Source organism: Sminthopsis crassicaudata, chromosome 5, assembly GCF_048593235.1.
Source record: "Sminthopsis crassicaudata isolate SCR6 chromosome 5, ASM4859323v1, whole genome shotgun sequence".
NCBI classification, from domain to species: domain Eukaryota; kingdom Metazoa; phylum Chordata; class Mammalia; order Dasyuromorphia; family Dasyuridae; genus Sminthopsis; species Sminthopsis crassicaudata.
The window spans coordinates 146,120,528-146,135,432 of NC_133621.1; the positions used below are offsets into that span (position 1 = coordinate 146,120,528).

The 14,905-nt window shown below is 36.2% G+C and overlaps 1 protein-coding gene across 2 annotated transcripts in view; it reads left to right on the plus strand.

Moving 5' to 3' along the window:
• The first annotated feature begins 3,822 nt into the window (after positions 1–3,822).
• The window catches only part of DNAJC2 (DnaJ heat shock protein family (Hsp40) member C2), a 34,774-nt gene continuing 23,691 nt past the window's right edge, over positions 3,823–14,905 (plus strand). For both annotated transcript variants that reach the window (XM_074268432.1, XM_074268434.1), the window contains exons 1-3: positions 3,823–4,030; positions 6,008–6,198; positions 7,782–7,857. In XM_074268432.1, the coding sequence (XP_074124533.1) occupies positions 3,967–4,030; positions 6,008–6,198; positions 7,782–7,857 (331 nt within the window). In that variant the 5' untranslated portion in view covers positions 3,823–3,966. The remainder of the gene's footprint in view (positions 4,031–6,007; positions 6,199–7,781; positions 7,858–14,905) is intronic.

Here is a 14,905-nt window from a genome sequence, read left to right on the forward strand (position 1 = left end):
AGTTCTAAGATGCAATAGGGATAAGTTTGGCTTCATTATGGTGAGCCCCTAGTAGTGGAGTGGGATGCTAAGAGGCTGCCTCAGGAAGAATAAACTGTTCCATTGGAAAAATTAAGCAGATCAAAATTCCCCAGGAGCTCAGGATTGGGATTGGTGCATGAGCAAGTTTTTATATCCAAGCTGAGAAGGGGAGACTCAGTTTCAAAACAAAAATTTACAAATGGGAATACACATGCAGAGAAAGTGGGTGATTGGGGAAGAAATAACTCTTGAAAGAGTTTCATACATTAAGTGTGATTTTGTTAGAGGGTGTTCACACGACTATATAATTGTTTCTTCCTCCTGCTTTCCCAGGAGTCTATGGAGGACTTGAAGAAGTTAAAGGATACATAGCAATGATCATTAATTGGGAATGGAAGGAAAACTAACTAATACTGTTCTTATTTTTAGCTCTACTTAGGCTAAGCCCATGTACAGACCCATCTGTGGGTTTGAAGAAGAGATCATGATTGGCAACAGAAAAACAGATTCTTCAGATAGAGGTAGGTGGGATCTACTTTCCTTAAATGATTATATCTCTATCTTTGGTGGTGGTTGTTATTGTGGATGATTTCATTTAAGTTGTAAAAAATTACCCATGTATATGTACTGTAAAAAAAAAGTTATAATTATAAAATTAATTAAAAAAAACTCTTAAAAATGTATTGTGTGACTCTATTGTCTTCAAAGATCTGCTCTAAACTTGGAGTCTGGAGACCTCGGTTTGAGCCTGTACTCCTGTTATCAGTGTGTGATTGTCAGACAATCACTTTGCATCTAAACTTCAGTTTCCTTCTTTTTAAAATGATATAATAACCACTATACATATCTTAGATTGGCTAAGATGACAGGAAAAAATAATGATAAATGTTGGAGGGGATGTGGGAAAACTGGGATATTACTACATTGTTGGTGGAGTTGTGAACTGATCCAACCATTATGGAGAACAATTTGGAACTATGCTCAAAGGGCTATGCAACTGTACATGCCCTTTGATCCAGCAGTGTCTCTATTGAGCCTATATCCCAAAGAGATCATAAAAAATGGAAAAGGATCCACATGTGCAAAAATGTTTTAGCAGTCCTTTTTGTAGTGGTGGAGAACAGGAAATTAAGTGGATGCCCATCAGTTGGGGAATGACTAAATAAGTTATATAAATGTTATGGAATAATATTGTTCTATAAGAAATTATCCAAAAGGCCTGAAGAGACTTACACGAACTGATGCTAAGTGAAGCAAGTAGTACCAAGAGAACATTGTTCACAGCAACAAGAATATTATGTGATGATCAATTCTGCTGAATGTGGTTCTTTTCAACAATGAGATGATTCAACCTAATTCCTTGTGATGGAGAGAGCCATCTACATCCAGAAAGAGGACTGTGGTAACTGAATGTGGATCACAACATAGTTTTTCACCTTTTTTGTTGTTGCTTGCTTGCTTTTTTTTTTTTTTTTTTTTTTCTCATTTTATTTCCTTTGTGATCTGATTTTTCTTGTGCAGCATGATAAATGTGGAAATATATATAGAAAAATCATATATGTTTAACATATATTGGATTATTGCTGTCTAGGGAAGGGGGTGGGAGAAGGGAGAAGAAAACTTTGGAACAAAAGGTTTTGCAAGGGTGAATGTTGAAAACTATCCTTGCATGTATTTTGAAAATAAAAAGCTATTATTAAAAAAATAAGTAAAATGACATAATATTTACCTTTCTTACAGTGTGGTTGTGATGAAGGTGCTTTCTTAACTGTTAAGTGCTATAAAAATGAGCATAATTATTTCTTTGTGATATTTATAAAGGGCTTCCCAAACTTTAAGCCATTAGTTGTTACTGATTAATGCTATTTGTTGATATTAATAATGATTACAATCTATTAATCAATTATTAATATTACATACAATATATGATATAATAAACAAATAAGACATTGTCTTAACAACTGTTAGTATTAGTTAATATTTATATCTTAGCCATGATGTAATTATTAGCTATTATTAACTCTTAATTGTTGGTTATCAATTGGCTAATAATAGTTTTAGTGATTATTAGGATATATATACACATATATATAGCATATGTAAAACATGTGCAATATGTGCTATACAATATTTTAGTTATTATCCCCTCTCCTTCCTACTCCAGGACCTTACACTAGTTGGTAGTCATTTGTTGAAGGAATGAAAGAGTAGAAGAATACATTCCCAATAGGCAGGATTCATGCTTTATACATAATTACAGCCTTCTCACCTTGATTCACCTTTATTAAGTGATCCATCAAAGTGAACTGTAGTTATACCATATGTGCCCAGGGACACACTACTTACAGATAGACCCTGCTAGCTATCACTTATTTATCCAGTGAATCTTCCCGTTCACATACTCAGAAACGGAGTGGGAAAAGTAAAGGGAGACCCAGAAGAGTTAAGACAAGATTATACAGATAGCAGCAAATGTCAGAGGTGGAATACTGGAATGGCTTACCATTTCCTTCTCCAGCTCATTTTATAGATTAATAAACTGTCATAAAGGAAGTTAAGCGACAGAGCTGCTAAGTGCCTGAGGCAGGGTTTGAACTCGTTTCTTGCTGACTCTATCCACTGTGCCATCTAGAGAAGTAGCAGCAATCAGTGGTGAGATGTGAATCCAGGTCCAAATATTCCCAAAACTTTCTACTTCAATGTCCTCTGTTCCATGGTTCTGGCCTCCCATTCCAGGACTCAGTTCAAGGCAAGGATTCTGGGTGAGCCCCATAAGTCCAGAGTAGTATATTTCTAAAACAGTGCTTCTGTATATTAGGCATTCAATAAGTGAAAATTAAATTGCTGTGGCACAGACATTTTTTTTTTTTTAAATGATGGTATCTAGAATAAAGTATAGAATTAGCACTGTCTTAATGATGTTGGACAGATTTTCATATAAATTCAGATTTTTATAATTACCATATTGTGAGTTCCTTGAGGTCAGGGCCTGTTCTCTATTTATTTTTGCATATCCCTTGGCACGCGATAATTACTTTATATTTGTAAAATATAAATAAATTGTAAAATTTTTGTAAAATGAATCCCTTGCCATGGCTGCAAATTCAACTTCAGAAATGGAGGCTTAGTGGAGTGAAACAAGCAGTGAGCTTCCACCAGGGTGGCACCAGAAATAATAGAGTTGACTTCAGGGTCTAATAAGTCTGCCGTCCCACCTTCTACTGCTATGACCTTCTAAAATAGCCTATCATTTATTTACATTGTACCGATATTATATGTACTCTTATTTGAACGCATGCCCCTTAGAATGTGAACTCTGAAGTCAGAATAGGGTTGTTTAGTGTTTTCCTTTTTTTTCTGCTTTTTTACTTCAAGCACTGAGCAGAATGCTTGCCGAAGAATAAGTTCCTAATGGTTGCCGACTGCTTGCATGATCGATTTTGGGGGATAAGGAGGGAGGAAAGGAGAAAATCTGGAACTCAAAGTTTTAAAAACAAAACGTTAAATTGTTTTTGCATGTAACGAGAGGAAAATAATAAAAAAGAAAAACACAAAGACTGTGCAGGAAAAATAAATGTTTGTTCACAAGGAATCCCTGCGCAAATCCACCGAGGGCGGTATCTATAAAGAAAATAAACAGTTCCTACAAAGCCTCCCTTCCAACTTCGGAAAGAGTGGGGCAGTCTAGGAACCTTCGGTGAGGCTCCGGTGCCCGGCCGAGCCAGAATCAGCGTCAGACTGTGTCTGTACGTACAACGATGGGGGACTGGAGAGAGCGTCGCACCCAGAGGGCAATGACCCGGAAGCAGTTGTGGCCTGTCTCCATGCGCCGGTTCCTGGGTTCTGGAGAGCGAGCGGAGGCGCGAGAGACCCGCCGGGGAGCAGGAGAGGGACCGCGAGGCGTCCCAACCTGGGAGAGGAACCGCCGCTTGGACCAGCGCCATCATGTTGCTGCTGCCCGGCGCGCCGGACGGCCAGGGCACTGCCGTCACCCGAGCTCTTTCGGCGGGTAAGTGGTTGGAGCCGCTCGGTGCTCCCGTCCTCCCCCGCCCGTGCCTCCCCAGCCCGAGCTCTCCAGACCCTGCCCTCCGCCCGAGCCGGACCTCCCTGCTGGCCGCTGGCTCCGCCCTGTGAACCGGCTGCGCCCGGAGGCACGAGGGGCCAAAGGGCACCTGTGGGAAGCGCCGGGTAGTCGGGATCTGGGTCGGAGCGGGAGCCCCCGGAGCGTCCCCGCGCAGGGTCTCCGAGCTGAGAGCTGAATCATGAATGGGCTGCGGGCAAAGCCTCCGGGCTCCTCCGGCGCCCCGTTCTCTCCGCCCTGGCGGGGGGGAGGAAGCGCCGAGGTCCCCGCGAGGGGGGGAGAAGCCGAGGCTGGGTCCCCCACGTGCCGCCGGCTGCCCACACAAAGGCATCCCGGTGCCGGGCGCGCCTTGCACCTCGATCCTCCGGCGCCGGCTCCCTGCTCGCCCCCGGGTCACTAAGAGCCTGGCCGTCCGCCTGCGTGCCGCGGCTCCTTTGGAGATCGGCGTTGGTGCGCCCTTAGCGGAGGTCATTTCTGTGTGAAGTTCGTGTGTTGAGAAGTTGCTCTGCTGCTAGAGAAACTTAAATTTGCAAGCTTCCAGAGGCCTGAAGTGACCCCTCTCCCCCTACCAGCTTGCATGGGGAACACCTCCGTCCGGCTTGTGTTGTGTATGGGAGTCCCGGTGTGTAACTGACTAATCTCGTCTTCTTCTGAAGACCTGGTTGAGACTCCTTTCTTCCCCGGGGTAGTGAGCTGGGATGCTGAAGTCTGCTTTCAAAGGACCAGGATTGTTCAGCCCTACCTAGCCAGGAAGGGCTGAGTGTTCCCGAAATAAAGGCTCCTTGCGGGAAGGTTGGCTCCAGATGTGCTTTTTGGATCAGCTGCTGATGAGGGTGATCTGCTAAATGCTTGGATTGTTGCAGGACGTAGCAGGAGATAGAATCTGATAAAACTGGGATTTTTGCAATATTAAAGTGACCATCTTAAAGGAGAAGGAAATGTCAGGAATGATGCTTCAAATGTGTTAAGTAGTGATTAAGCTTGATTCTGGAATAGTGCAAGGAGAGTCTTGGATTCTTGAAACAAGGTGTGAACAGGTATTCAATTACCTTCAGTGTTTGTGGAGGTCATTTATGAGACAGAACGGCTGCTTTTTATTGACTTGTCATTAAGCAGTAGCAATTTACCCAACATGTAGCACAATTTACGTTTTCTCGAAATTTTATTATAATTTTTCCCCAGTTAGAGCAATTTACCCTCATTTTTTAAGAATTCCTAGTAAATGTCCATTAGTTGATTCAAGAAGGACCTTGGAAAATGCACTTAAACAATGCTGGTGATACATTCACTTTAGAAATGTGTGACCCAGGTTTGGGTACACCATGTGAATAAATCGTTTAACATCTTTTGAGATGACTCGAAGAGATCTTGTGTTGACCTGGGTTAAATAAATTTCATAACAATCCCTTTTCTTAGGGGAAATTGTTGTTGCTATTATGATGTAAAAAATAGTTTTCAGAATTTTTCTTTTTTTTTCCTGATTTCCCTCCACTTTCTCAGGAAAGTCAATATCAATGTACTTGGAATATGAAGCTGTTAAGAGCTTGACTGTTGGTGCATAGCACAAAAACACTTCAGAATATGAGACTTGTGTTTTTTTCTGGGAATCAATTGTATATAACTAATCCTTCTGGTAGCTCGATTAGTTCAACTATTTTCATAAGTGATGCTTTTGGAAATTAAAATATACATACATATATATATATATATATATATATATATATATATATATATATATATATATATATATATATATATATATATATATATATATATATATATATATATATATATATATATGAATACATCATTTACTTAGCCTTGTTATTCCCTGGGGAAATGCTTTATTTTAAAATACCTATACTGTAAAGAGCATTGAAACTTCTCAATACTTTTCAATCATAGCTTCTGTAATCTGTCAAGTTGAACCAGTGGGAAGATGGTATGAAGCATTTATTAAGAGGCGAAACAGGAATATTTCAGCCTCTTTTCAGGAACTGGAGGATAAGAAAGAATTATCAGAGGAGTCAGAAGATGAAGAATTACAATTAGAGGAATTTCCTATGCTGAAAACCCTTGATCCTAAAGACTGGAAGGTATTGTATATGTATTTACCATTTTATGTTACATTGTAGTCATATGTTCCTTGAAATTGTTAGATAATATCTCTAAGGGATTTCAACTTTCAGGGGTATTTTCCCTGCTATCATGACATTCCAAGATCTTTCTGCCTGTTATTTCTTTGTTATTGTTCTTAGAATTACACTTACTAATTCATTTGACTTTATAGTGCATCATGTAGCTTGAGTCATGAGAACTGTTTTCTAGGTGATTTTCCTTTTGTTGATTAAAAAAAGAAATGTGCCTATATTCTAAATAACAATATATTGTATAGCCTTATTAAAAGCCCTTTTTTGCACAAAAGGTCGTGAGCACCGGTACTACCAGTTCATCTTTTAATGAGAACTTTTCCAGCTTTTTCTGCTCAAAGTAATACTAGGTTTCTAAGCTTTCTAGGAAGGTGGGCAAAGAATAAACAGATAAGGAAGCATAGCCTCCAGAAGAACATACTAGATCTCTACAATGAAGGAGGCATTTTGAAACAAAGGAAAGAATATTAAATTTGAAAAAGAAAGGATTTGAATCTTGGCTCTTCTTATTGGTACCTATATGATCATGGCAAGCCATTTAACTGGGTCTCAGTTTTCTTAAATATAAAATTAGGACTGTTTGGGCTTTAGTCTGTGATGCTGTGATCCTGTGATAGAGGGGGGGGGAATGGTCACTATTCCGTCTCCAACCACCCCATTGATAGAGTCCCTCCATTTCTTTGAATGTGACTAATCCATTAGAATTCCAGAGGGACTCTCCTAAGGAGACACCCTAGGAGCCTCCTATATCACTACAACCATTTCTGAATTCCATATGTTGGTAGCAAAGAGCAAATCAAGCTCTTAACCTGGAAAAACCCTATTCCCAATTACTCCTTATTCATATTACATTTATCTGTTCTCTAGTCTATCATTATTTCTACACTTAACACACCCTCTTTTTAAAAAGTTATTTATTGGGTATTTTTAAAAATTTATTTATTGGGTAATGGTCTTCCTTTTAGCCCTTATTTAGAGAATTAGCCTGCTTCCATAAGGAGTTGGGAATACATTTTTTCTTAGTAAAAGCATCTCTCTTGTTACTCCCCTTGGGGCCTAAGGAATTAGTACAGCAGCCAAACAAAATGGTCCACTTTGAATAAGTTAAAAGCCACACTGCTTTCTTTTGTCATACAAAGCTCATGGAATCTCAAACGTGGCAGCCTATCAGTTATTTATTAATAAGCATTTAGTAAACTCCTAAAATGTGCCAGGCATTGTGCTATGTGTTAGACATTCAAAGATAAGAAATGAAACAATCCTACTCACAAGATTATATGCTATTAATACTCCTTGAGAGATCCCAAGACATAGCCAACAGGGCTCAGGTTCTTTTCCCACTCAAAGGATTGTTCCCTGTTCTTGGTGTAAGCCTAGAGGCAGGAGCCATTCAACTATTCTTTCACATCCCAGATTTGCTCATTGACATGCTCTGAGAAAGGCTTTCTTAGCTGCGTACTGATATGCATGACACAAGAAATGAGAAGTGTATTTTTATTGAATTTAAATTTTTTATCTTTGTTTTTCAGAATCAAGATCATTATGCGGTTCTTGGACTTGGACATGTAAGATACAGGGCTACTCAGAAACAAATCAAAGCAGCCCGTAAGTATTTTATATTGGTTACTATTTTGGAAATCTTCCAAGTCTGACATAAGAATATAGTTATTCTTTTTAAAGGGTGTGAAAAAGCTCTAGATTTAACTATGCTTTTGTAGAATTACATCAGTTAAAAACACTTTGTGGTTAGAGTATTCTTGGACTAGCAAAACCAGAAAACAGACTTATTATCAGTACATATTTTCTCATTTGTTTACTTCCTTATTAAGGATTTAAAAAAAAATCAGATTGTAGTGTGAATTTTCCCTTTAAAGGAAAAATTCTTAAGATGGTCAGTTTTTAAAAATAAGTTAAGCTTCTGGTCTCTTTGGTAATGTGTCTTACCTATATTTAGAAAGAGTTATTATGCTTTCTTAGGAGGAAGCTAGGTGGCTCAGTGGATAGATTACTCGGCCTGGAGTCAGGAAGATCTGAATTTAAATCCCGTTTCAAGCAATTACTAGCTCTGTGACCCTGGGCAAGTCACTTAAACTTAACCTTTGTTTTGCTTTAATCCACTGGAGATAATTTGCCATTGCACACCATTCCAATAACTTTGCCAAAAAGTCAGCAAAGAATTAGACATGACTGAAGGATTCAACATCTGTGCTCTTAGATTGGTATTGCTTTGTTCCAGGCTTAAAATCACATTATTCTTAATGTTGGCTTTTCTTTTTGTTCAAAAATATATATTTTTTTTTTGGTTTTTTTTTTAAGAGCCTTGTTATATTTTAAATGACATGATAAGAAAAATTATTCAGAATTTTTCACCAAAGGATTCAAACTTCAGTTGCCTCAACCACATTTAGCCATGTTACTCTCATCTTTATTAAACACTGGCTTCTTACTATTCCCTATATCTTATAACTCTACCATAATCTCTCCACCAAAAAAAAAAAAAATTACAATCTCAATTTAACCAATTATAACACTAGAATAGGTGAAGAAAATGACTAGAAGTTCATACTTCAGTTTTGTTGTATATTTTTTTGGAAAATTTGTAATTTAGTCAGAGGAGCTGAGTTTCTGCCTAATAAATTTCCAGTTCAACCTAGTGAATTTTTATGCTAGGTATTGGAGATACAAAGACAGAAAAGACTTACATTGTACTAGGAACCACATCAAACAAATTTAATTTAATAATAATTTAATACTAAGAGGTAAAGACCTTTAGTAGCTAGGAGTGTATGAAGAAAGGCTTTCTATAAAGAGTAGCTTGGGAGCTAAGCTTTGAAGGAAATGAAAGAGTTTAAGAAGTAAAGGCAGAGAGGGAGTATATTGTTGGGATGGGAAATAATTGGACAAAGGCATGGAGAAGTAAAGACAAGTAGTCTCGAATGATGAAAAGCATTGTAAATTCAACAAATCTGGAAAGGTTGGCTGGAACCAGATTCTTCAGGGCTTTATGTGTCTAAATAAGTTTTGTCCTAGAGGAAATCAGGAACTGCTGAAAAGTCTCAAGCAAGAGAGCAACATATATTATCATATTTGTGCTTCAGAAAGATTATTTTGGCTTCTATGTGTAAGATGTATTAGAGAGGGACTATTTCAGATGTGAGGTGATGAGATCCTAAATAGGATGGCCAATGGTTTCATGCGAGTTGAGAAAAGGAAACGGATGCAAGAGATCTTATAGAAATAGAATCTATGAGAATTGGCAACAGATTGAATATGAGAGGATGAGAGGAAGTGAATGACTCAAACCTAAGTGATTAAAAGCATGCTAGTAAATGGTAGAGAAGTTTGGATGAAAGTCGTAGGAAGAAGAACCATTTTATTAGAGATTTGAACAAAAAGAAGAGAGAATAAAAGTTAATTTAGAAAAATTTTGATTTGCGGAATTGGGAAGAAGTTATTTAGAATAGAATCTCTTGCAAAAATTGGAGGCAAGTTCCTTTGCTGAAACATATAAAGGAAAATGGTATAGGAGACTTCAGAAAAAGTTTTGGAACAACTGTTAGGAGAAATCAGTGGTAGTCATCAGGGAAGAATCAGATTGCTGATACCCAGTTGAGATAACAGAAATTTGTGCTGAGCTTAAGTGTACACAGGTTTCTCCATGAGTGTTCAAACTCACTGAGGATAAACAGGAAAGGTAGAGAAACAGGGTTTGCCAAGGGATGAGTTGCAGTAGGGTAAGATAGAAGAATTTCAAGGGTAGCAGACAGCATGGAGTTGGACTAGTTGTATATAATCAACTGAAAAGGATGGAAAATAAGGTTGAGACAAGGGAATCCTCCCAATTCTTTATTATCCATACTTTAACTTTACTGCAGCCACACATAAGGATAGTAAGATGCATGTCCAAAAAGATCTCAGATTACCAATGAAACCTTATCATCCTTTTCTTAGTCCTTGAATTTAATATCTCAGCAACATTTGACTCCATTGATATACTTTCCTATTTAATCTCCTATCTTGGTTTCTGTGAAACTGTATCCTCTTCTATTCCTACTTCTGTTTCCTTCTCTGGATTATCTTGCTTCTCTTCCTTAGGATTCTATCTTCATCATTCTTCTTTCTCATCATTCTCAGGCTTGGCCATCTGTCTTCCATGATTTCAGTTGCTCTCTAGCTCATCTTCTCCCTAATTCCCTACTTAATTTCTAATTGTTTGGACATCTGGATTTTCCATTACTATGTCAAACCTGTTTTGTGCAAAATCTAAACTTCATATGATGTCTTCCCATATCTTCCTTTTTTGATTTCCCCTAATGATCCCACAATTTTGTTTTTTCTTGTTCTACATTTAATCGTCAAGTTTTATAAATTCTAATACCAAAATTTCATATAAATCATTCCCAGGGCTCCCATACTAGTTCAGTATCTAATTGCTTAGAATATTACATTAACCAATATTTGTGCGTCTAGTGTTTCCTCTCTTTACTTAGCTATGTGAGATCTGCCTCTCAAAGGCACTGCTTTAATCATTCTAATTGCTTGCCAAATAAAGTCTGACTTTTTTAGCATGACATTCAAAGTCCTTCATTATTTGGCCCAGAGTACTTTTGGTGTGTGTGTGCATGTTACAAACCTGTAACTTCAATCAAACTGAATTACTTATCCTTTTTGCCTTGTACTCTTCCTCTTCCCAACCACTATATTTGGACCTCATCTTTACCATTCAAATTTCTGTTCATCTTTAAAGCCTGCTTAAATATCACCTCTTTTATAAAGGTTTTTCTAAATTCCCCAAATGGAGGCAGAATTTACTGCTCTCTAAAACCCATATGAGTTTATTGATGTTCTTTTTATTACATTTTTCAAATCCTCATAATTATTTCTGAATGTCCATTTTTCACCTATTAGATTATAATCTCTTTAAGGACATAGTCTATTTCTTATTTGTCTTTATATCCTTAATAATCCTTGGAATGGTATTTTTTTTTTCTTTTTGTTTTTTAAGTAATAGCTTTTTTTTTTTTTTCAAAATAACATGCAAAGATAGTTTTCAACATTCACCCTTGCACAACCTTGTGTTCCAAATTTTTCTCCCTCCCTCACCACCTCACCCCTCCCCAGGATTGCAGATAATCTACTATAGGTTAAAATGTTCAATTTTTCTAAATATATTTCCATATTTATCATGCTGCACAGGAAAAATCAGATCAAAAGAAATGAGAAAAAAAAAAACAAACAAACAACAAAAAAGGTGACAATACTATGCTGTGACCACATTCAGTCTCCATAATCTTCTCTCTGCATGTGGATGGCTTTTCATCACAAATTTATTGGAATTGCCTTGAATCACCTCATTGTTGAGAATAGCCAAGTCCATCACATAAGTTTGTTGTTGCTGTGTACAAATGTCTCTTGGTTCTACTCACCTCATTTAGCATCAGTTCATGTAATTCTCTCCAAGCCCCTATGAAATCATCCTGTTGATCCTTCCTTTTCTTTCCTTCCTTCCTTCCTCCCTCTCTCTCTCTTTCTCTCTCTCTCTCTCTCTCTCTCTCTCTCTCTCTCTCTCTCTCTCTCTCTCTCTCTTTCTTTCTTTGTTTCTTTTTTTTTTTTAATAGCTTTTTATTTACAAGATATATGCATGGGTAATTTTTCAGCATTGACAGTTGCAAAATCTTTTGTCCAATTTTTCCCCTCCTTCCTCTCACCCCCTCCTCCCCCAGATGGCAGGTTGACTAATACATGTTAAATATGTTAAAGTATAAGTTAAATACAATATATGTATACTTGTCCATACAGTTATTTTGGTGTACAAAAAGAATCGGACTTTGAAATAGTGTACAATTAACCTGAGGAGGAAATCAAAAATGCAGGTGGACAAAAATAGAGGGATTGGGAATTCTATGTAATTGTTCATACTCATCTCCCAGAGTTCTTTTGCTGGGTGTAGGTGGTTCAGTTCATTACTGCTCTATTGGAACTGATTTGGTTCAACTCATTGTTGAAGAGGGCCACATCCATCAGAATTGATCATCATAGAGTATTGTTGTTGAAGTATATAATGATCTCTTGGTCCTGCTCATTTCACTCTGCTGATCATTTCTTACAGAACAATAATATTCCATTACATCCAAATACCATTACTTACTCAGCCATTCCCCAATTGATAGGTATCCATTTAGTTTCTAGTTCCTTGCTTGCCATGATATTTTTTGCATAATAGATGTTCAGTAAATACTTAGGTGGATGTATAGATAAATGGGTGAGTGTGTACTATGGTAGAAAGTGGCAAGTCAGTGCTAGATTATGCACTATTCAAGTAAAGAAAGGATTGGAATCACAGGGATATGCTGAACAGGGTCCTGTTGATGGTCTTGGGGAAAAAAATTTAAGAGGCATAGCTTTTAAAACCAGTGTCCTTGTACTAAGAAGCATTGTTTTAGATGGAATATTTGGTAGAATTAATAATTGCTACTGTGACTTCTAATACTTAAAAACATTCAGTTGCAATCTCTTTATGGAAAAATTTAATCCAAGATTAATTGGGTTTTAAAAATTTGACATATACACAAAATATTGTATGTAATTCTACTTGTGTTATACTTCAGAATGATAAGCAGAATAAGGAAAGTATGTGACTAGAAATTTGAAAAAAAAAAAATTTCTGAACCTTACGTTAATTGCTGCATCTCTTCAGTGTTATTTTTGGGATCAGGGTGGAGATGGTAACATTGGGAGTTGGGAGCATCTTTATATCACAATTTTTAGGTTTGCCTGTTCATCTTGTCTTATTTCATGAGTTCACAATATGAAATTCATATGTAATAAATATTAACAGTTTGTCTTATAAATTATCAGAAGAAAAACATATATAAACCAAATATTAATTTTTTTATCTACCAGTAGTAGACAAACTCAAACTGTGAAGTCCAGTAAGCATCAAAGTAGTTGAAATCCTATGAAAGAAACATTTGGGATATAAAAGGCAAAACTAGTACTAGACAAACAGAATGTTTTACTCATAGAACATCATATTTTGAATCATTTTCTTTTTTTTTTTAGTTCTAACATTTTTGGCCATCTTCTTACTCTTAGGAAGTGGCCTTGAGATCAGGAAAATTTATAGTTGATGAGCTAACAGGATTCATAGGAATGTGGGGACATTTTTATATTTTTATTCTGTAATATTCTTCTGTCTTCTGGAAATGACTTAGCTATCTAAACCTATATCTTTGTTTTAATTCTGTGACAAGCAATAAATGCATTAGATGAATTAGGTATATATAATAAAATATCTCTGTTTATATAATGTTTAATTTTATTGGTGTTTTATATAAAATAGATTAAAACTAAAACGTATCATGTGTAGAGAATGGTTTTGACTATGCTGTTGTATTTTTTTATAATTTTAAAAAGAAGCATGTATCTTCTCAAGGGATCAGTGTAGAGATGGTGAACCTAGCAGACTGTAGGTTTATTGATACAAATCATGCTTCTAGAGGGAACACTTAAGGCAACACTCTGTAAAATTAATTGAAAAGTTATCCTACTTACATAGGATATGCCATTAAAACTGAACATTATATCTTCCTTAATAAAATATAAATAATAATAATAAAATATCTTCCCTAATAAAAATTTCCTTCATTTCTTTTAGACTCTTGGTTTTATGATGGATTCTTTTGTTAGAATCACCATAGAAGATTAGGGATAAGGCATATAGAATTTTTATTCCTTTTCAAAGTACAAACATAATATTAAAATAACATTACAACTAATTATTTACTTGAATGAAAAGAAGCAGTAACTGGAAAGTCAGCCTAATTAATTGCCAGAAAGATCTGGTATAAACCCTTCTGACACTTTAGGACTATTTAAGCCAGTACATCATTTAATCTCTCAAGTCTTTAGAAAGACTCTCTGTCTGCAAGTTAAAGACATGCCAACTTGCATAGGTTAGAAGAAGTTTCCTTATTTGAGAGTTACAGTGAAATCAAGTTCAGTTCTCATCGATATACATTGAAAAATTACAGACATTAAATATTAGTTACAATATGTAGGTAGAAATTATTTTAACTTTTTTGTTAAAGTACATTAAAAGGATTACTTTGAAAATCTTGTTTATTTACAAATTTGATTGTTCACTTTATATATAATATGTATCTTAATGCAAAACTTATGTTAGCATTAAGGATTTTGACAGTGGAGTAGCTATTGATCTGCATTAGTTGAAGTTTTCTCACTGAGAATTCCTTATACAAATATAGTAGTGAAACAAATCTCAAGATTCATTTTCTTCTTCTCCTTATCCCCAAAGAAAGGTTCTGGTGGATAGCTGAATGTTTTTTTCTTAATCAAATTATGTTTAAAACATTAATAGTAGCTAACATTTATATAGTTCTTTATTATTTACAAATCATTTTCTTCAGTAAGCAGTGTAAATATTGTCCCTTTAAGATAAGAAAAGTAAGTATTTGAGAATTCAGGTGATCTACTCATGTTTGCACAACTAATAAGTGTTAGGGGCAAGATTCAAACTCAGATTCTCTACCCCCCCAAATATGGACTCTACCATGCTAACTAGAGAACTATGTCGTTTTTATTTATTTATTTTTATGAATATAGAGTTTTATATAGAGTTCTTTGGTAATTA